General features: G+C 35.4%; 2 protein-coding genes across 2 annotated transcripts; both read right to left on the bottom strand.

Moving 5' to 3' along the window:
- Positions 1–6,096: 6,096 nt before the first annotated feature.
- Positions 6,097–6,718, bottom strand: LOC121105687 (beta-defensin 110-like). Its single transcript, XM_040643424.1, has one exon. It carries the CDS (start codon positions 6,661–6,663, stop codon positions 6,511–6,513), a length of 153 nt encoding a protein of 50 aa, XP_040499358.1. The 5' UTR covers positions 6,664–6,718; the 3' UTR covers positions 6,097–6,510.
- Positions 6,719–16,373: 9,655 nt separating this feature from the next.
- Positions 16,374–21,264, bottom strand: LOC103664014 (beta-defensin 110). The gene is made up of 2 exons (XM_008691806.1): positions 21,210–21,264; positions 16,374–16,522 (listed from the first exon to the last, which is right to left on the bottom strand). Exons 1-2 carry the CDS (start codon positions 21,262–21,264, stop codon positions 16,374–16,376), a joined length of 204 nt encoding a protein of 67 aa, XP_008690028.1.
- Between the last annotated feature and the right edge of the window lie 245 nt (positions 21,265–21,509).

Below are 21,509 nucleotides of genomic sequence, written 5' to 3' on the forward strand. Positions count from 1 at the left end.
ACATGTCATTATACATTTGTCAAAACTCATAGAATGCACAAAACCAAGAGTGAGACCTAATGCAAACTATGCACTTTGATAATAAGGCGACACTGTAGATTTGTCGATTATAATGAACATTCCACTCTGGTGCAGATGCTGATGGAAGAGGCTGTGCACATGTGGGGTGAGGGGGTACACGATAACTTTCTGGACTTTTTGCTCAATTTTGTTGTGAACTTAAACCTGCTCTAAATGTAAATGTCATTTTTTTAAAATAGACTCATAAATACTAATGATGACAATTTCAGTTTGAATAGAAAATGTATTTTTGCTTCCTTATTTTAAAAATGAGAAAACTGAAACCCAAAGAAATCTAAAAAAAAGAACAACAATTTTTCAAGTTATTGTGAAAATAATAATAATATCTCAAAAGTGTTTCCAGTTATTATGTACCTTTCTTATGATTCTCCTACATCCTTTAAATGAAATCTCTGAGTTATAGGTTTTGTTTGAAAGTCACAAACAGCCAAATCAAAGTAGCTTAAGTGTTAATGTATAAATGTAGACTTTAATGGATCTCAGACAAAACCAGCTGAACCAAACAAAGGAGGAAAGTCCAATGTGGGACTTGTATTCAGAAAGACTGTAACGGGACTCGTTCACAGTAATCTTTCCCAGTAATTCTCCTATCTATTTCTCTCAATATTGGCTTCACATTGGTCTTCTAGCCTATCAGAGAGTTGGGGGCGGAGTTATTTTGTTGGTAGAAGCCGCAAACTCACTTTATTAATGGAAGCATGAATAGAGAGGAAGGTGTTAATCCCAGGTGAAAATTAACTGGACCACAGTGATCAGAGGTTGAACTTTTAATATTACCATGGTTAAAAAGCAAGAATTGTAAGAAAATGTTGACCCCTCATTAAATCCTGAGACAAGAATGATGGGAGAAATTCCCCCAAAAGCAGAAGTACAGCATGGACATGCACTAGAGAACTTGTAACAAATAAATAAATTGGTGTCTATCTTAGGTAAAAAAGAATCATTCTCCTCATTTTACATATGAATGAAAGAGACAGAAATGATACTCATGTGCCTTTTCACATATGAGAACATTTAAACACAGACATTTTATTTGATGTTAATTATACTTCAATAAAGATGTTAAAAAAATTTTAAAAACACATGAAAACTTAAATTTCCAGTCTAGACATAGAGAAGTTATTGCCACTAATTTAATTTAATAACATAAATACCAAAAATCCAATAACGTAATGGTTTATGGAAGTTTAGAAAGCAAAAGAAGCTCAGTAGCATCAGCAACATGACATAAAGCATTTGAGACAATACAGAATGACTAAAAAAGAACCCGTTCTAATATTCTTCAGGAAACGTTTTGCAGCTATGTGTCAGTGATAGAGGACAACTAGCCTGACAAAGACGAGCAAAGAAATCAGTTAGAAGATTGTCCAAAACATAAGTTTTCTTCTTAATGTTAGCATTTATGCTCTCATATTGAATTTTAATTCCTTTGTAAGCAGAGTTTTAAAATGATTTATATAACTATATACTTACTTTATCCAAAACACCACACCTTCCAAGATAGTCTATATCATGTGGCATCATGTACGACCAGTCCTCCTGAAAATACCTTTCCCAATTCTAACTTTATTTCAGTTCTAACTATTTGAAAACTCCCTGTCTTCTTCTTTTCCATGTTATGCCCTTCAATATGAAATGAGCACTCCTCGAGATAGGGTCTTTGGATCTTCATTCTTTATGTATGCATCCAGCTATCAATTCACTCATTCCATAAAAAGTTATCAAGTGTTTACCCTTGGTCAATCTCTGTGCCAGATTCTAGGGATACCTGATAATTGAAACAGATGTGGTGCTCCTTGCCCTCAAATATCATCTCCTCTCGGAAGTCTTGCCTGACCACTCTAAGAAAAGGTATCATAATCTTCCCTGTCCTCTCACAACAGCTATATGTGTAACTCATATGGTACATACAGCATTCTACCAAAAAAAGGAAATTTCTCTAAATAATGTCTTCTATCTATATTGGGGAGGATATTTTCTAAGCAAATCCTTCAAACCCAGAATTCAATTTTTTCCATTTTATTTGACAAAGTTGCACGAGACAAAGATAATAGCCAAGGAAGGTTTTATTGAAGACTATTGCAATAGAGGAGAGAAAGGGAACTCAATTTCAAAGAAACAAAATGCAGGAAGTTTCTTAGGGTCTGGTGTGATGACAAGGGGGGAGGTGGTTGGTCGCTGGGCTACCTTGAGCACAGCAAGTTATCCCAGAGTTTGCCAATGCTTTCCTCTGTGATTAGGCCATCTGTATTTGATAACTGGCACCCATTGAAGTTAGGCTTTTAGCCTCTCGGAGAGACTGAGACAGAAGTGTTATGTCCTTTGAAATGTATATTTCAAAGGGATGGTTCTCAAATCCTTGAGAAAGACATTTCTGGTAATACTGAGGAGAGGCTGGGAGAAGATTTGCATATATTTCAAAGGAACAGAGGAAGAATTTACAATTGCAAGTTTTCTAAAGTAAATTCAATAAGAAAAGTGAGGTCAGGGGCCTCTAGTCAGGAAGAAATCTGTCTGAAGTTTCGTCAAAGCTAAGGGAAAAGCTATCTTGATCACATTCCTTTGGTTGACCATTATATCATCCTTTGAAGCAGCAAGAAAATCAGCACTGCCATTTGAACACAACTATACCAGATTCTGTGTCCAAAATATAATCATATCAATGATTATATTTTTATAAAAGTTTTAAAAAACTTTTATAAAAATAAATAAGAACAACTGAGAAAGGAAAAAAAATGACATATACTGATTAAGTTTACTTTTACTTAGTTTGGGTCAAGCAACACCTATTGACAAACTATAAATATGTGAGACAGAATTCTAATTTCCTTATCTAAAATTTCTCTCTGTGTTTTCCTTTTGCCCATATCCTCTCCAAAGAAAGATATGTTACTTGGCATCTTTCTTTTCCTACTGGACAATATTTTATCAGTAACGCCAAGGGGTCTTCAAAAGTTTGATCCAAGTTAACTAAAATATTAAAGGATCATGATTTTGCTTCATAATTCACTAGTTAAGAATATTTCTAGGCAATGGTTAGCACATTTTCTGTGCATTATGATCAAGTTGACGACAGGTTAAACACATATGGCCTGGCCCCATCTCCAGAGTTTCTGATTCAGTAATTCTAAGCCCCAGAATGAGCATGTCTAGCCCCTTCTCAGGTAATCCTAAAACAGATGATCCACAGACCACATTCTGCACCTGGGAACTTTACCAATTCTTTTCTGTATGGGGACCAGCTAATGTGTTCTGTAAAGGGGCAAATATTTGAGGTTTTGCTGGCCAATATGCGAAATCAAGGATTATTTTGTAGGAACTTAAATAGAAAAGAGAAAACAATTTTCCGTAGATTTTAACTGACAAAAAATCAATAGACAGTAAGAATGAGATTGCATATAATCTACTAATAAGAAGGATGGGATAGCATTTTGCTTAATTAATGTTGAAAGTTAGTAGTTCCTATCATCAAATCAATTATAATGTCGTTTGTAAATACTACCCTTTACTTATAGGTCGTACAAGGAGGACTCTGTTTGGCCCAAGGGCTGTAGTTTGCTAACCTCTGCAATACAGCATTAAAAAAAACAAAAATTCAGAGTGATAAATAGGTAATTAAACATAAGAGGATGCTTGGAGAATAAAACCCCCTACATTACAGGTTAGGGAAGTGAGATCCAAAGTAATGAAAAACAACTTGCTTAAGGACTCTTTACAACAAATTTGTAAACTGTAAAATAAAAACTAAAAGATAGGAGTTCCTCATCAAAGGAACTTGAATCAGTTACATATTGTTACTGGTTAAAAAAAAAAGAATTCAGGATCAGCTGACGGGAGGAAAAATCAAAACATCTCTGGGAAACACCCATGTTAACAGTTATTAATTGAGCATAGACTTGAGATTTTTCAAGGGGTTGATGGTATATCAGGACACATATTAACAAGTATAGGTCATGAACCACAGTAAAAAATTCAAATAAAAAATTACTTAAACGCTTGTATTTGTGTACAGTACTTAAATAATGCGTATTTGACAACACAACCGATTTGGAGACATAGCCCTTAGATGAAGAAATCTAATTAAGAAATAGTTCTATGAGGTATTACATTCAGTATTCACAGAATCAATTTCAGTTACCATTAGAAAGGGAGTACAAATAATACTCAGAAAGGTCATTAATGGACATGATATCCTGAAGTATGCAAAAGAGAATAATAAATTAGTATTTCTCTCAGTAGGAATTAGTCCACTGGCAATAAAGCAATAATAAAGAGAAAGAGCAGGCAAATTGATCTTTTTCTAAGTGTAAGCTATCACCATGGATAAGTATATGGTGCTAAAAATTATATTTAAATATTTTTCCAACTAGCTACAGTGTCCAGCAAGATTAGAACACAGCTGATTGTTGCTGAGTGGTAGTAATGGAGTTAATCTAATGATCCTTTGACACCTGTAATATTAGAATTCAAGATACAAAGCAATTACTTCCACAGTTTGGAAGTATAAATATTTGTATAAACGTGTCTATATTACCTTATGGAATTCTGACCTTATAGAACAGAATGCTTTAAAAAAAAAAAGATAAGAAAAGACAAAAATCTTCACAGTAAAAAATTTCTTAGCAGAAAAGGATTAAAAGACATTCTTTCTCATATCATGTGTTGTTAAAATGAAGGAACAGAGAATTCTTACCTCCTGGGGCTTGCTAAGTATGAGGAAAGTTCAATTCTTTGCTAGTGGTATCTTCAAAGAACTAGGAGTCAGAGAGAATACTGCACTTTCACAAAGACAATGCTATTTTTCTAAACGTATCAGTCCAGAAACATTGTGGCTCAATGAAATGAAGTCATATTATGCATTGATATGTACCAATATACGTGCACAATAGAACTTAAATATTTCAGGTAGAGCAGCCTAAACAGTTTGAAGCACATGGGTGTAATGTAACTAACAAACTTCTGTTAAACTAAATGCCGCCTTCTCATCCCTGGCCCGCACAGCGGCGCAATTTTTGGAAATACCAAAGCCGCGCTCTCCTCAGTAAAGATCTCTAAGGTAAATAATACGGTCTTCAGGGTGGCCAGGGGAGTCCTCATGTTTGCTACCACGCATGTGTCTTCATCTTTCCTAGGCTCACCGTGACATTTCCCAAGTTATCCACGTGTGTATCAGCTGTGTATCAGCTGCACGGTCGTGGGAGCTGCTTTTGAAAACTGAAATTCTCTAACATCTAAACCTCTCTCCCATCGGCCTCTTAGACAAAACGAATCCTTCTAGATCTCATGGTGGACCTCAGAGATTGGTGTTCTGAGTAGTTGGTCAGGTTCACTCATCCGCATACTGAACTTTCCTCCCTAAGATTCTCCATTGCTCGTGGCCTCCCAGCTCCTTCTCCAACAAAATTAAAGATTTTCTCAATAGGACACATTCTTTGGGAGCCGCTGATTGAGCTGGCTGAACATAATCCTCAATTCCTGGAACAAGAACAGCTATTACTGAGCTTCCTTGTGAAATCTTATTTGGATAAATGATTGCATGGGTAAAAGGAGTTTTCTCTCTCTCTAAGACCTTACCTTTTACCCCTTTGCAGTGCCATGAACAGTATTCCATTGCCCTACTGCGAGAACTACTAAACTGTGTCATCTCAAACTGTCCTCTTACAGGAATTGGTTAAATGCATACAAAAAAATCAGTAGGTGAGCCGAGATTGGAAGGCTTCACATTTGAAAGAGAGAAAACATGCATTTCCTTTTAAGAAAGAATTAAAACAATATTCGGAGAGACTTTAATGTGGAAAAAAAGCAAGTATAGGGGCGCCTGGGTGGCACAGCGGTTAAGCGTCTGCCTTCGGCTCAGGGCGTGATCTCGGCGATCTGGGATCGAGCCCCACATCAGGCTCCTCCGCTATGAGCCTGCTTCTTCCTCTCCCACTCCCCCTGCTTGTGTTCCCTCTCTCGCTGGCTGTCTCTATCCCTGTCAAATAAATAAAATCTTTAAAAAAAAAAAATAAAAAAAATAAAAAAAAATAAAAAAAAATAAATAAAAAAGCAAGTATGAAGATAATCACGATTCTCATAGTAAAACTGGCAATAAAGTCCCCCACATATATTTAGAGAGGAAGCAGAGCAACTTAAATGAGTAGCATGAATGTCTGGATGGCAACATGGCCATAATGACATTCTAAGCACAGTTAGAGCCTGATTCCTTGCGTAATAAATATGTTTATCCATCTGAAATACAAAGAAAGTGGGCAATGAATAAACTGAATAGAAGCTAAATTATTTTTATTTATATAAACAGTGGCACTGAGGATATAAAAGTGAATATTTCTGTTAAACATCGCGTTTTCTTTCTACCCACCCTTGAGTCAATAAGATGAGCCCCTGTTCCAGACTTTGATGCTCAATCATACTTCCGTTTTCCAGAGTTTATACGCAGCACTGATTTCTCCATTTAATGCAGGACCCGTAATCATATTCATCATCGTCACAAAATGTTTTACATATTCCTTTCACTCTTTCACATCTCTGAAATCTATACTTGGGCTCCAAGTTACTTCTGGCTGCAATCAAAAAAGACATGTAAAGTCATCAATCTCATTTTCCACTTGGGAGTCTTCTTACTGAGGGAAGGCAAAAAATCTGTTCTAGTTATAATATCAGGTGTGTGGGAGATGGATAGTCTAGTATGTCACGCAGTTTCATGGCACAATTTAGCAGTTGGTACAGAAAGTGACCGAGCAATAAACATTTTCCTTGCACAAATGTGTATGTCCTTATCTTACAGTTCACATCGGTACTAAACTTTAGCTGGCTCCCGAAGGCTCTCGCCTTCCTATCTTTTTTTCTTACTTTATTAAGACCAGATTTACTCTCCCATGCTTTTATTAAGAAGACATCCATAGTTCTTTAAAAACCTATAATTTTTATTTTCATGTTTTTTCACTTTTTTGCAAACTTAGTCTAATTACTTCTTGACAGTATTATTTGTTCAATGCTTTCTTTTCCATTCCAGATCTTATTCCTAATTGAAATTTTCTTTTATTGTATTAGAGCAACTGGATATATATGTCCCTTTCACCAGTCTACAGTAATAATGAATGAATAACATAACTTAGTCCTTAATGTATGTATTCTCTTTAAATATAATATAAATATAAACCTTATATTGATAGTAATGATTTCTTCCGATTCTCTGTTATCTCCTACCCAGTATATCTTGATAATTGTAATACAGTAAGCATGAAAATACTTACTGATAGGTAATTTATTGAGGAAAGAAAACCATATAAGATATGCTCGGGAAATACAGTTTGGTTGTACATTAGTATTTAGTAAAAAGAGGATCCCCATGTTAGTCTTCTAGTGAGTCATCTAAGACAATGCAAAGAAATATGTCCTGAGATCTAAATTCATAGCTTTGGGTTCATACTTCAAGCAAATATTTTGGTTACTTAGGATTTTATTTCTCTTACTTCTCATACTTCAAGCAAATATTTTGGTTACTTAGGATTTTATTTCTCTTAATGTTTCGAATGCCTCTAGAAAAGAGACTTGGGAGTCAGGTTTTTCCCCCCACCCCAAATTTTACCATAGTATTTACTTATCTCGGATGAGTCTTTCCATCTATCTGTATGACAGAATATCACAAGCATAGCTATCACAAATATATTTTGAATATTAAATTTTACACATGTCAGGAAAAATAAAGCAAAATAATTTCATTAAAATTTAGAGAATAAATTGAATTGAATTTAGATTAAAATTACATGATGTTAACTCATAGAACCTAATTGTCTGCACAGAACCTAAATGAAATTCAGAATGGTGTTTCATTTCCATGTGGCTGGTGTTTGAGGACCTAGTATTCTCCCAACATTTGCTTGAAAACTAGTCAGAAACTTCAAATGTAGAGAATGTAGAGAAGACTTCAAATGGACTAACTTTATTGCTGTTAATAAAATCAGTAGAAAAGAAAAGGAAGTTGAGCATAAAACGAGAGAGATTGTCAGGAGGGTTTTGCCATGTGAATATATGTGTGTCTTGTGGGAATGGGAAGGTAATTCATGATGACAGAATTCCTGCTCACCAGTACATTTTGGTGACAACTAATGAATCGTTGCACACTACATCAAAAACTACCGATGTCCTATATGCTGGCTAACTGAACATAATTTAAAATAAATAAATTAATTAATTAATCAAAGATACTTCCATTAGCATAAAAAAAGAAATCTGAAGTTATTTCAAAGCCATATTTGATATAATAAAAAGTAGAGAAGAATGTGATGCATGGCTGTGTTTTACCTTTTTTAAAACTTTTGTTGGGATACGTACTTTTTAAGCTAGTCAGCATTCCTGAGACTAACATCTTGTCAACCCACAAAATCCACGTTGACTTATAAGATAATGTTAAATCCAGAAAAGAGAAAATATGGATGTATAGTGACCATTTATAACATTAAAATATGCTAATGTTGTTTTTACTTACTATTTTAAAGAGCACAAATGTTTTAAGTCATGAAAAAAATCTACAGAACTGCAAGATCTGGAAATAAAAAACTTGTGTTACAAAATGGGTTCTATCACTCATAATCATTTGCTAATAATATATCATTTTAGAGTCACAGCTATGTCATGTGAAAATTGTAAAAGAAAATAACACAACCTCATAGTGTTGTGAGAACTGGTTATGTCATAAACTGTACAATGTTACACAAATATCATCCATGAGTGCATATTTATGTGAGGTGATTGAAACTAGTTGATATAAGCCCCCGAAAAATAAAAATGAATGACTTTTTGGAGGAAGGATGCGTAACATCTCTTTTATCTATAATATCTCTGCACGTTTTACGCATCACTGGAGAAATGGTCCAAGATAACTACTTTTCATGAAAAGGGAGATATGTAAGCACTAACTGGAGGACGTACAAGCATATATATTTTAGGCAGATTTCTGAGAATCTGGGCAAGAGTGAGTGCTACAAATATGGTGTAGTTCCATAGCAGACAGCAATCTGTAACAAGTCCTGCATACACATGAATAGGGACAACTCTGCTGGGAAACCAGTGGTTAGCGTTCAGGGGCTTCCATGCAGTTGGTTAAATATTAGTTTTCCCAAGCTCTTGTGGGGGGGTGGGGAGTCCTCTTGCCAGGAGAAATGTCTTGCAAATATTTCCCCATCTCCTAGAGATGACATCCCTGTTAACTTGTGAGAGTCTGAGTTGAAAGAAGGAGGAAGTATTTTGGGTGATATCTACTCTTACTGGGTCCAAATTGAAATCAAGGTAGGATAGAGGCCGTGGGTCAGTTGGAAGTTTCTATAATATGTTTGAAAGGGTATGATCTTTCAGAATAAGATCGTATGATGTTTCAGTCATGCCTACTGTGTTCATTAGGTGTGATACATTGGACAAATGATTTAGTCCACTGGATTTCAGTTTCCTCATGAAACTGAGGTTTTTGTAAAGTTTTAAAAGTTATAATGGGATAAAATATGTGAACTTCTCTTATAATGTTAAAACAATGAATAAGCCTTCACAATCAGGTTATTCTCAGGCTCTTTGTTTTTACTTTCCATCTGGAATTATACTTAAAACTGACCCCAATGAGGCAGTGTTATTAGCATGTATGCCCTGCTATAGTGAGAACACAAACCTCTAGTCTTAAAGCTACATTAGGTCAGGTCCACTGTTAACCTTGTTCGCTGATTTATTTCAGCATGTAGTAAAATGCCTGAAACATACATACTCAATAAATGTGTAAATGCCTGACCAAATGGTTGAGTGAAAGAGTATGGTACCAGAGGTCGATATTTAATTGGTGTTATATACTGGAAGACTCTCTGGATTTTATTACAATCTCTCCATCAGTTATGTCAACTGAGCAAATGCCTTAACCCCTGTACTGATTTCTTCAACTGTAAATTGTGTTGAATCGTGTCTGCTTCAGAGGGGTGTGTGGCAATCAAATGAGATAACAGATATGGAAATGTTCTGCAGCCCAAAATTAATATAGCAAGTTTTATTGTCATTAATAGGAGTTGTTTATAGATTTGTGTCAGGTTTTTAAAAAGGCCTTTATTAAATTACTGATTTTTCTTCACTTTCACTATTATTTGAAGAGCATACCTTCTCTTGTGATTCATACCACACACATTTAAGTAAGCAACTATTTGTACTCGACCCTGTGCTGATTGTAGATTCAAAAATGAATAAAATAATTAAGCTCATCACTCCCAAAAGTAAACCAATGTTTGTTGCAAAATGAGAGTGTAGAAATGGTACAATTCACTTGTAAAGACAATCCTGAGATATGAATAAAATGTTCTCAAAGCATAAAATAAGGAACCATACACCGGAAAAGTCTATTTTACTATTACTCCTACCACAATGGTTATTAAAATGTATGTTTTAGGGGTGCCTGGGTGGCTCAGTTGGTTAAGCGTCTGCCTTTGGCTCAGGTCATGATCTCAGGGTTCTGGGATCCAGCCCCGAGTCCGGCTCCTTGCTCAGCAGGGAAGTCTGCTTCTCTCTTTCCCCCTGCTCCTGTGCACACACTCTCTCTCTCCCTTTCAAATAAATAAATAAATAATAAATAAATAAATAAATAAATAAATAAATAAATAAATAAATAAAATCTTTCCCGATAAAAGTGCTATGCTTTATTAAGTGTTCATTAGGTTTCAGGTTCTTTACTAAGCAAGTAGTATTCATTATCTGATTTAATGCTCTAATAGCCTTATAAAATAGGTATAACCATTCTCATTTCACTCATAAGAACAACTGAAGTAAAGAACTCTGCACAAGGTTTCAGAGGGAATAGTAGGGGTTGGGCAGGCTTCAAAGTTAGTTACATTGGACGCCAAACAAGTGTATGTTCAACCATTTCACTGAAAAGGTGACTTTTAGTTGCACCTTGAAAAGCCAATAGCATATTTTCTAGGAATTGAGGGGAAGCACTTCTAAGCCATATGTGTGTGTAGCACGACTGAAGTGATATGGACACGGGCTTCAGAAAACACAGGGAAGGCAAACTGGGCTTAGGTGGCAAAAGACCTCTACAGCTGAGGAGATAAGTATTCTCATAAATGGAGGGGTCAATCTATGGAAACGTTAAGCACCATCTTCCCTTTAGGGAAGGGATTAGAGAAAATTTTGTAGCAGAGAGGCTATGTAAATGTTGTTAGAACATTCTAAGTCAGAGATAATGACAAGGATAATCAAGTTAATCGGATTTCAAGTAAAGAGGAGAAAGTGAGCTTGAGAGATATCTGTGAATTAGAAGCAGCCCAATTTGGTACCTTTTGCATTTGGGGAAGAGTACCAGAAAGCAGAGCAGTGATGAATGTTTTAGCCCTTGATGCTGTGCAGTTGATGTTAATAATTAATGAAACAGAGAATAAAAAGGGGGGGGGGGGCAGACTTTAGCCTTTGTGAGTAAGATGAGCTCTATTTTGGACATATCAGGATTAAAGAATTTGGAAACCAGCAAGATAATTAAATTCCATAATTAGAAATAAATACAGCTTTGGGGGCGCCTGGGTGGCTTGGTCATTAAGCGTCTGCCTTAGGCTCAGGTCATGGGATTGAGCCCCGCATGGGGATCCCTGCTCAGCGCGAGCCCTGCTTCTCCCTCCGCCACTCCCCCTGCTTGTGTTCCTCTCTTGCTCTCTCTCTCTCTCTGTCAAATCAATCAATAAATAAAATCTTAAAAAAGAAAAAAAAGAAATGCAGCTTTGTGGTTTGGGAAGATTTGAGAACAATATTTCTTGATAGCACAATCACTACAGTGAACAAGATAATCTCAGGAAAGCATATAAAACAAGAAGAAAGGGGATTCAGGTACAAAGTACTAGAGGCCACTGCATTTAAGAGACCATCAAATAATTGTCAGACAATTGTCAAAATACTGACAAACTCTAGCAGTGTGCAGAAGTCCACAAGATGAAGAATAAAAATAGGACTTTGGGTTTGCTTTTAGGAAAATACTGATCACAGTAGCATGAAGATTTTCAATTAATCAATGGGTGGGTGAATGTATCGATGAACAAAGTGGAGACTATGAGTCTAGGCTGTTTTTCAAGAAGTTTGGTGAAGAATAGAATAAAGCAGATGAGCAAGTAGCTTAAAGGAAAAAAAATCTCATGAAATCTGACTAATCCTACCTTTAACATATCCAGAATCCTACCATTTTTCATTGTTTTTATTGTTAGCACCCTGGACTGAGCTACCGTCATGTATTACTTATAAAACATTAATATCTCCTAACTCATGAAAGCATTTCAGAGAGGTTTGTTTGTTTGTTTTTTAACGAAATTCAAATCACATTTTTCCTCTCGTTAAAGCCCACTGGATTTCTCTCAGAATAGAGGGCAAGATCCCTTCTCATTCTCATTACGAAACCCTGGGTAATCTTCCAACACATTTCCTTTCTGACCAGTTCACTCAGGACTCTTGTCCCCACTCACTCTTCTCCAGCCCCCTTCACAGGCATTCCCCACAAATCTCATACGAGATCCTGCGATGTTTCTTGGCCTGTGTCAATTTTTTACTCAAGAGTTACCTTCTCAATAAGGGCCTCCTGAAAAATCCTATTTAAAATTTCATTGTTGAATCCCTTAACTCTGATTTAGCATCTTCCAACATAAATTTGCTTATTGATTATGTTTATTGCTTGTATTTTTCTCCACCTCTAGAATATGAGCTCCATAAAGATAGGAAATATTGTCTGTTTGGCTTATTGATGTGTCCCAATCTTATTACATTATGGCTACACATTGTCAGTTCTCAAGGAGTATTTACTGAATTGGTAAATAAAGGAGAGGGGGTATGGAATGCAGTGTCTAATATATTGTCAGTGTTATGAATTGACGTTGCTCTTCTTAGGGGAAGATCCCATGTCTTACTCATTTTTCAACTCTATCAAATTGGATAGTTACTTAAAACTCAGTTTGTAATAAATAAATATTAGTTCCTTAAGACAGGAGCTATAATTTTCTATTTTCATATCTCAAACCCATAGCATCATACCTGGGAAGAAGCAAGCCATTAGTCAAATGTTGTCTGAATAAATCAATTACTACTTGGAATTAGATTTTATTGTTGCCCAAGGACATTGAGGTAAAATAAATCCTGAAATGGAGTGGGTTTCAGTGTGTGATACCATCTGCTCCTAGTCCCATGCTGGAATTTGATGGTGACAGACCTCATTTCAACAGAATTCTTTAACTGATTCAGGTGTGTATTGAGCCACTACCTACAACAAAAATACCCAACTCCTGATGGTATTTATTTCATCAGAGTCACTGCGAATCTTGACTCATAGAAAACTAAAATTGAAGAAAAATACACAACATCATGGAAATTTCGATTTTGGACCAAAGGAGAGAAAAATGTAAAACTTTCAGCTCTTTAGAGCTAACTACAGTTACCCTTAGGAACTAGGAAATAGGATGCAGAACTTTATCAAAAAGGCTTCTAGAATGTTCAGTCAATATCACATACAGCACACAGTTAGATTTTTCAGGGGAGATTATTAATTTCATAGTTGATGCCCAGGACTTAAAAGCATTGATGGCCCCTCCACTTTCCCACACAGTTGAAAATACACACAAAACTTCTGCCTCCCCCAAAACTTTACACATAGTCTATTGTTGACCAGAAGCCTTAAGGATAATATAAAGTCAATTAACATATATTATGTATGCCAAATGCATTACATACTGTATTCTTTTTTTTTTTTTAAAGATTTTATTTATTTATTTGACACAAAGAGAAAGAGAGAGAGCACAAGCAGGGGGAGTGGCAGGCAGAGAGAGAGGGAGAAACAGGCTACCAGAGGAGTAGGGAGCCTGATGCGGGGTTCTATCCCAGGACTCTGGGATCATGACCTGAGACGAAGGCAGACACTTAACCGACTGAACCACCCAGGCACCCTGATGTACTGTATTCTTACAATAAAGTAAGCTAGGGAAAAGAAAATGTTATTAAGAAAATCATAAGGAAGGGAAAATACATTTATAATACTAACTGTATTTATCTTAAAAAATCCACATATAAATGGATTCATGCACTTCAAACACATGTTGCTCAGGGGGCAACTGCAGTATAATTTAAGGTTATCTAGCTTTTTTATCAATTAACCCAATAAAAGTTACAATGCATGAGCAAGAAAATTGCGAGAAATCTTCCCTTATGTAAGTATTTACCTTTTTTCTTTACTTTCTTTGTTGTTGTTGTTGTTAACAAATTCTGAGGTCAATATGAATAATTAGTGACACCTCTTTCTCTCTAAGGAAATAGGATGCAGAACTTTATCAAAAAGGCTTCTAGAATGTTCAGTCAATATCACATACAGCACACAGTTAGATTTTTCAGGGGAGATTATTAATTTCATAGTTGATGCCCATACATTTATATTCTTATTCAAGTTTGTCATGTTTGTTCCTTGGGCTGAAGGAAGGCTGGTGGCTTGCATAAACCCTGGACCACACGAGGAGAGACCAGCTCAGAAACGTAGATGGTTTTGGTTTTCTCTGTCAAGCACTAAGGATTGAGGGTCTACCAGGACAGAGTAGTTCATATGCAGAGATGACTTGGGTATCTTCCAGAAAACCGCTTATCATCTACCACTTCTTGGTGGCCAATAAAAAACTCAGTTCTTATTTGTTCCATATTAATAGTATATTAAGCTTCTCAATTCTACATTATAGCTCCTTATATCTTAGGTAAGATAAACGTCAAACATTTCATTTCTTCTCAACATAGTTAATATATTTATTGCTCAAAAGTTAGGCAATTTTTTTTCCAGGGCCACCAGTATGTCATCTCTATCCCATATATAATAACATATGAAAATTTCTAATAGATAGTTTTCATAATACACAGAAAATGTGCTACCTGAAAATATTATTGATTTTTTGTTTCCATTTTTTAATTTTTAAATTTCTGTGAGAATGAGTTGCTTAATTATAAGCCAGTGGTTCTAAATCAGGAGTGATTTTGCCTCCAAAGGGGATATATATTTTTTAATTTTTTAAAAGATTTTTATTTATTTATTTGAGAAAGAGAGAGAGAGAGCATGAGTGGGGAGGAGGGGCAGAGGGAGAGGGAGAAGCATTTTCCCTGCTGAGCAGGGAGTCCAACCAGTGCTCTATCCCAGGACCCCGAGATCATGACCTGAGTCAAAGGTAGACGCTTAACCAACTGAGCCATCCAGGTACCCTCCAAAGGGGATTTTTGACAATGTAGGCAATCATATTTGATTGTCACAATTAGGGGAAGGGCTGTATTGGCATCTGGTGGGTAAAGGCTAGGGATGCTAAGAAACATCCTATTGCTAAAGATGCAATGCATATGATAGCTGCCACAGCAAAAAATTGTCTGGAACAAATTGTCAATTGTTCTCAGGTTGGAAAATTCTGTTTAAATAAATACTGTAAAAATACTTTTGAAGATATTTATACTGCAAGGGAACACATTGAGAGCACAAAGTCTATTTTAAGTTATTAAAATATGTGAAAGATAATGCATGTGAGGCTCCAGTGTAATGCTTAGCAAGTAATTGCTTCATAATGGGAAGTCATATTTTTATTAAAATAAAACAAAAAAGTAAAGTCCCTTGTGATGAAAATGTATCCAGAAACTTTATCTAAATAGAGAAAAATTCTTTCTTTCTCTGTGTATGTCACCATAATAGATAATGGTTAGTATGAACATGGACCCTTATATCTCATATCTATATTTAGAAGATGTAATGAGATGTCATAATAAAAACATCCAGAGAGGTAGCAAATGGCAAATACACTTGTGGTAGGCACTTTGTAATGTATAGAATTGTCTAATCACTATATTGTACACCTGAAAATAATATAATATTGTATGTCAACTATACTTAAAAATAAAAGCAAAAAGAGAAAATGATAAAATGACAGCACATTTCCATTGGAGGCTTGCATCTCAGAAATATGTTTCTCCCATTTCTTTGACTTAGAGTTTCTTACAACTTTATTTATGTCAACCCACACAAAGCACATAGAACTTTGAAGAGTTCTTGGGGAACTTGCATAAAATAAATTCTGCTTACTTCTGGCACCAAGAAATCAAGAGAAAATGCAATGTGAAGGCACCAGATACATGTGTGACATAGAACCACTTCTGAATGGCTCAATATTAAATTTTATTTACTTCTTTGAGATACACAGGCCTTGAAGGATATTCTGGGAAGACTTAGTAACACTGGTCCTCTCTTCTTGGAGCATGTATCTCTTTCTTGTCTTCTGTAAGCTTTACTTCTGCAAGCAGCAATGGGTTCCAGGTCGTATGCAGAAAGCAATCCTAATTTCACTTTCATGGCACTCAACTCTACATCGGCCATTACCCTTTCTGCACTCTCTCCTTAAATCCAAGCTACCATATTGGGGATATTTCTTTTTGGCTGTAAGAAGGAAAGAATGACTGAAATTAGCAACTTAGCTGTGACACACCCATATTTTAAAAGGAGGAAGTCCAAGAAGTAAAAGATTATTGTGTAGGTCAAAAGAAAATGCCCCCCTTCTAATTAATGACTGGGAAAATCTCATTGAGCAAAGTTTAAGTGAACGTACCATCCCTTGGTGCAAGGGAAATCCTGAAAATCCGAAAGTGTCTTGGACCTAAGTTAGGTGTGCCAGCTTGCTTCCTTACGAGTGAGTAACTCAGGGATAGTTCCCCAAATCAGCAGTTTAAAAAGAGTTCATAATTGACCTTCTCTCAGGCTTAGTCTCTACAATTACCCCATTGCATTTGAGCTCTCCCTTTTCTGCTCTCACAATCATTATTTAGACAAAATGTTGTACATTTTGGGTTCTTCAAGAGATTTCTACTGCAGCTTGATTTTACTTTTCCAAAATGTTGGGAGAGAGGCAATATTAAGCAATTTGTCTGTCCTACAACTTCCCTAGGTATTTTGGGTTTTACTTCCACAAAGAAATTATCTAGCATATGCATATGTCTGATGACAGCATTGATTTCAAAGATGGGAATGACTAGAAGATGAGGCCATTGTTGGCCATTACAAGATTGCTAACATTACCAGTGCTCTGAACTACATGTTTTGTCTTGTAGCTTGACTTTCACCTAAAGTTTATATTTATGATAGTTGGAGATATTTAGGGAATTGGGAGATGTTGGTCTGATAGGTTGTAAGATTCATTCCAAGCCAAATATATTTTAATTTTACATTTCACAATATGTGCTGGCCCATGTGTTTTCAGAAGCTCTATATTTTCAAGTTGTTTTTTTTTTCCTTAATGCATATCACTTTTGGTAAGTAATCACCTTACTCATGTGGTGAGATTGAGGGGAACTGGTGTAGGAGAATTCTAAATATTGCCAATGGCTGACCAAAGGGCAGACTCAAATATTTTTGTATACTCGTGGTACGAAAGCAAATAAATTTTGCCATTGATTTCAACCATTAATTAGGTTTGGTGTTCCAATCAGTCCCTTGAAAGACCAAGCCTTTCTACCTAAACATTCCATCTGCAGTTCCAAGAGTTGGTGGTGAGTGGTGATACTTCCTAATGAATACCTAGACTCAGAGCTACAGTATCTATATTATTGGTATAAATAGCTGATATAAAACCTAACTCTTCTATTAAAATTACCTCTCTTCTAACTATAATTGAAGCAATGCAGAATATGACACAATTTACAGCAGAAAAAAATAGTTACTTTGCACAGATTAAATGTTAATTTCTAAACGTCATTATTTATTGTATAACTTCTAAGGAGTTACTGTTATCAAATCCATGTATGATTTGCCAGTGACAGAAACCTGAGTTATACTCCCTTTACACGAGAGGACTGTCACACTTGTCACACTGTTGTTTGGTATTCCACCCTAAACTGACTTCACCGCTTCTCTTACTCATTCTTTGTCTTACTTCACCTTTCTAAAAATATAGTCTTCTTTCTTCTCATTTTGAGCTCTAAATATAAGTATTCCCCAAGCTTGTGTCTTTGAATTGTGGACATTCATCTTTGCAAGCCCCCACCCACTCATTCCACTATTAGGTATACTCCCTGTTAAGCTCTAAGCCAATCTCTAGCACGGGGTGTCTCACCCTAAACTCTATTGACCTTTTGAGTTGGACAATTCTCTGCTGTGGGATGCTATCCTGTTCATTGAAGAATGTTTAGTAGCATCCTTGGCTTCTATCCACTAGGTACCAATAGTACCAGTTGTGACAACCTAAAAGCTTCCTCAGACATTGCCTAGTGTCTCCTCGGGGGCAAAGTTACCTCCCATTGAAAATATTATTTTCAGTAATTAAAATTACTGTTCTAGTGATGCTGCAATAAGCCAAACATATTGTCTTCAGCCTCAGATACGTTGTTCAAATACAGTCTTTTCTCTGAAGTCTCTTCTGATCACTTTCAAGGAAGTAAGCTGTCTTTCCACTGTTCTCACAAAACAGTTCAGATGTATCATTCAGACTGCATCTATTAACATATTCATATGCTAGGGAAATTCTTTAAACAATATACAAATTTTACTTAAAATATAAGCTAGAAATGGGCAAGATATTTCCTAAAATATTTTTCAACTCAGAATTTCTTTTTATTTTCACTCACCTGTTATTTTGTTTAGGCTACCATTAACTTCATTGGAAACAGTGGGGGAAAATCATGACTATTCTTTGGGCACAAAAACCATACTATCCTAGGGGCACCTTGGTGGCTCAGTCGGTTGGGTGTCTGCCTTCGCTCAGGTCATGATCCTAGGATCCCAGGATCTAGTCCCACATTGGGTCCCCTGATCAGTGAGGAGTCTGGTTCTCCCTCTCCCTCTGACCCTCCCACCTGGTCATGCTCTCACTTATTCTCTCTCAAATGAATACATAAAAAGACTTTTAAAAAATCTATACTATTCTGTATTCAAAGTACATGTCAGATTTAAAGAGAAGTGATTATTGCCAATAACACATTTTTTTTTCAGTTCAGCAGATGAAGTAAAACAACACATGAGAATGAAATAATACCTCAGTTCTAGACATTTGGTGCATTTATAGCCTCTAAAAATGAAGAGGAAAGTTAAATTACTTCAATGGAAATTTCCCTGTGTAGAGAGTTTAATGGCTTTTTTCTGGACATTTCTTCATCTGTAACTGTCTGAGTGGGAAAAGAATGAGGTTTTCTGCCTCAATTTTGAATAAGGACTTTTAGACTTTGCAGGTGAGATATAAACAACTGAAGAACTCTAAAAGAGCCATACGTATGACATTTTATGCAGTTTAAGTCAACCACCATAGGTTGGTGAACTATAAGTTGAAAGACGACATCCTTATTGCTTTATTATTTTCTACAATGTCTATATTTCCCACCACATCTTTTCTAAATTTGTGGAAAAAATATGTGTCTGGACTTTTTTTTTTTTTTTTTTAACTTTGAGTTTTTTTTGTTTTTTGTTTTTTTTTTTTTTTGTCAGTAATGGTTTCTCTAAAAGTTTGGTTGATGTGTGATTAACAAGGACCATGGCCTTACTTTGAAAATACAAGAAAAAATATACAAAAAGTTAATAACGCTGATGCTGTAATCAATGCTATTGTATCCCCAACTGGTTTTTGATTTCTAAGTCTGCAGGACACATGATTTTTCAGTTTGTTGATAAATGCACGAATAGCTTTAATTATTAGGGGGAGCACCTGATATTTGTTACAAAGAAAAAAAATAAGTGACTAAAACAGAAAAATGCTTGACATAGTGATCTAGTCATGCTAGCTATTGTTGAAATTAAAAGAAGAATAAAATTTATCACATGTTAAAAGCTGTATAAATCTGTATAGATTTTCTTTTCGGCCCTTTCTAGAACTGGAAAAAAAAAAAATCCGGAGATCCTTTTGAATTTTTGAATGGAGGGAATTTTTGAATGGAGAGAAAGGAAGTTATTCTCTTAGTTAGATGAACAATTAATTGTATTTCTTTGTTACTTCAATGATGCTTGATCTCTATTTAGAATTTTATCTACTTGGAATGTTAAATGATAATTTACCAGTTTATTATGTATACATTTTATACATTTTTAGATTGCCATGATGGACTCTATAATATTCACAATGAAAGAATAAGTTAATTTACTCTCCTCGGCCTCTATTATTATTTCTATTGGGCCTAAAGAAATCAGTCAGGTACTAAAAAAGGAATATTTTCCTGAGAAGTAGAGAATTTGAGCCTAACTTTAGTTCCAATTAGGTAGACTTAAGCTAATCCTTTCATCTTAATCTCTTTAAAAAGAAGATAGTAGACTCAATGATCTCCTTTTCCAAATGTATTATTCTATTTCTGTGCAATTCATACTTACACATTAACTCAGGAGGAATCTTGTTACATAACCTGATGTGAAAAGATAGCCTTTGAGGATGGAAAAAAAATCTCATGAAAAACATAGCTTGTGTACAAGTTATTACACTCAACATCCATGTGCATCTGTAACACTCAAAGACAGAAAGGTAGTGACCAGAAATACAGAAAGAAAGGCCAACAACAGACATGATTTGCCTGTTGTTTTTTACCGAAAACAGAATAATAGGACAGGCTTCTGCTCATTGGAATACTGGTCTAGGTTAAAAAGAAGCAAAAGGTAAATAGATCTTTCTCTAGCCCTGAACCATCTATCCCTGACCAGTTGATTATGCTAAAGAACATTTTTTTTCCAGTAAAAATAGATTCTAACAAATAGCTTCAGGATGAAGCTGATGAGACTAATGTATTGATCTAATTGTTTTAAACTTTTATTTTGAAATCAGTTTAGAATTATACAAGAGTTGCAAAGGTAATAGAGACGAAACTCCCATTATGGTAACATCTCATGTAACCATGCTTACATTATCAAAACTAAGAAATTAATATTGGTATAATACTATCAACTAAACTGCAAACTTTACTCACATTTCACAAGTTTTCCCACTGCTGTCTTTAAAAAAACATTTTTTTTTTCTCTTCTGGGATCCAAGCCAGAGTACCACATTGCATTAGTATAAAAATTTTATAATCCCTGTGTTATTCCATACTTTTAAAAAGAAACAACTTATGTCCCCTCAAATTCATTAGCGCAAATAAGCCCATAACCATTTTCATGTTACCTGGTAAAATTGTGACCCAAAAGAGCAGAATAAAGAAAAAGAGATGAATCTTCATGGTGGAGTTTCTTAGGGAAAAATAATAATAAAATTATGTCAAGTCAGGGGTTTCCAAATAAGAAAACAGAGAATCCTTTTATTTATAGATTCTCCTGGGAAGTGGTTTTAACTACTGAGGCTTATCAATAGTGAGAACATTTGTATGCTTGGTTGAATTGTGCCATGCTCAAAGAACATGGTCACAAGAATTATTACTAAATTTTCCCCATAAAAGTACAACCTTATTGTGTTACCTTAAATAGA

Source organism: Ursus maritimus, unplaced genomic scaffold (genome assembly GCF_017311325.1).
Source record: "Ursus maritimus isolate PB19 unplaced genomic scaffold, ASM1731132v1 scaffold_29, whole genome shotgun sequence".
NCBI lineage: Eukaryota > Metazoa > Chordata > Mammalia > Carnivora > Ursidae > Ursus > Ursus maritimus.

What these genes read in the sequence shown, in the direction of transcription:
- LOC121105687 (XM_040643424.1), bottom strand. Translation starts at nt 6,663, where the DNA reads ATGTCTTTTTTGATTGCAGCCAGAAGTAACTTGGAGCCCAAGTATAGA.
- LOC103664014 (XM_008691806.1), bottom strand. Translation starts at nt 21,264, where the DNA reads ATGAAGATTCATCTCTTTTTCTTTATTCTGCTCTTTTGGGTCACAATT. An exon ending in TTGGGTCACAATTTTACCAG is followed by an intron (nt 16,523 to 21,209) that starts GTAACATGAAAA and finishes TCCTTCTTACAG; the next exon opens with CCAAAAAGAAATATCCCCAA.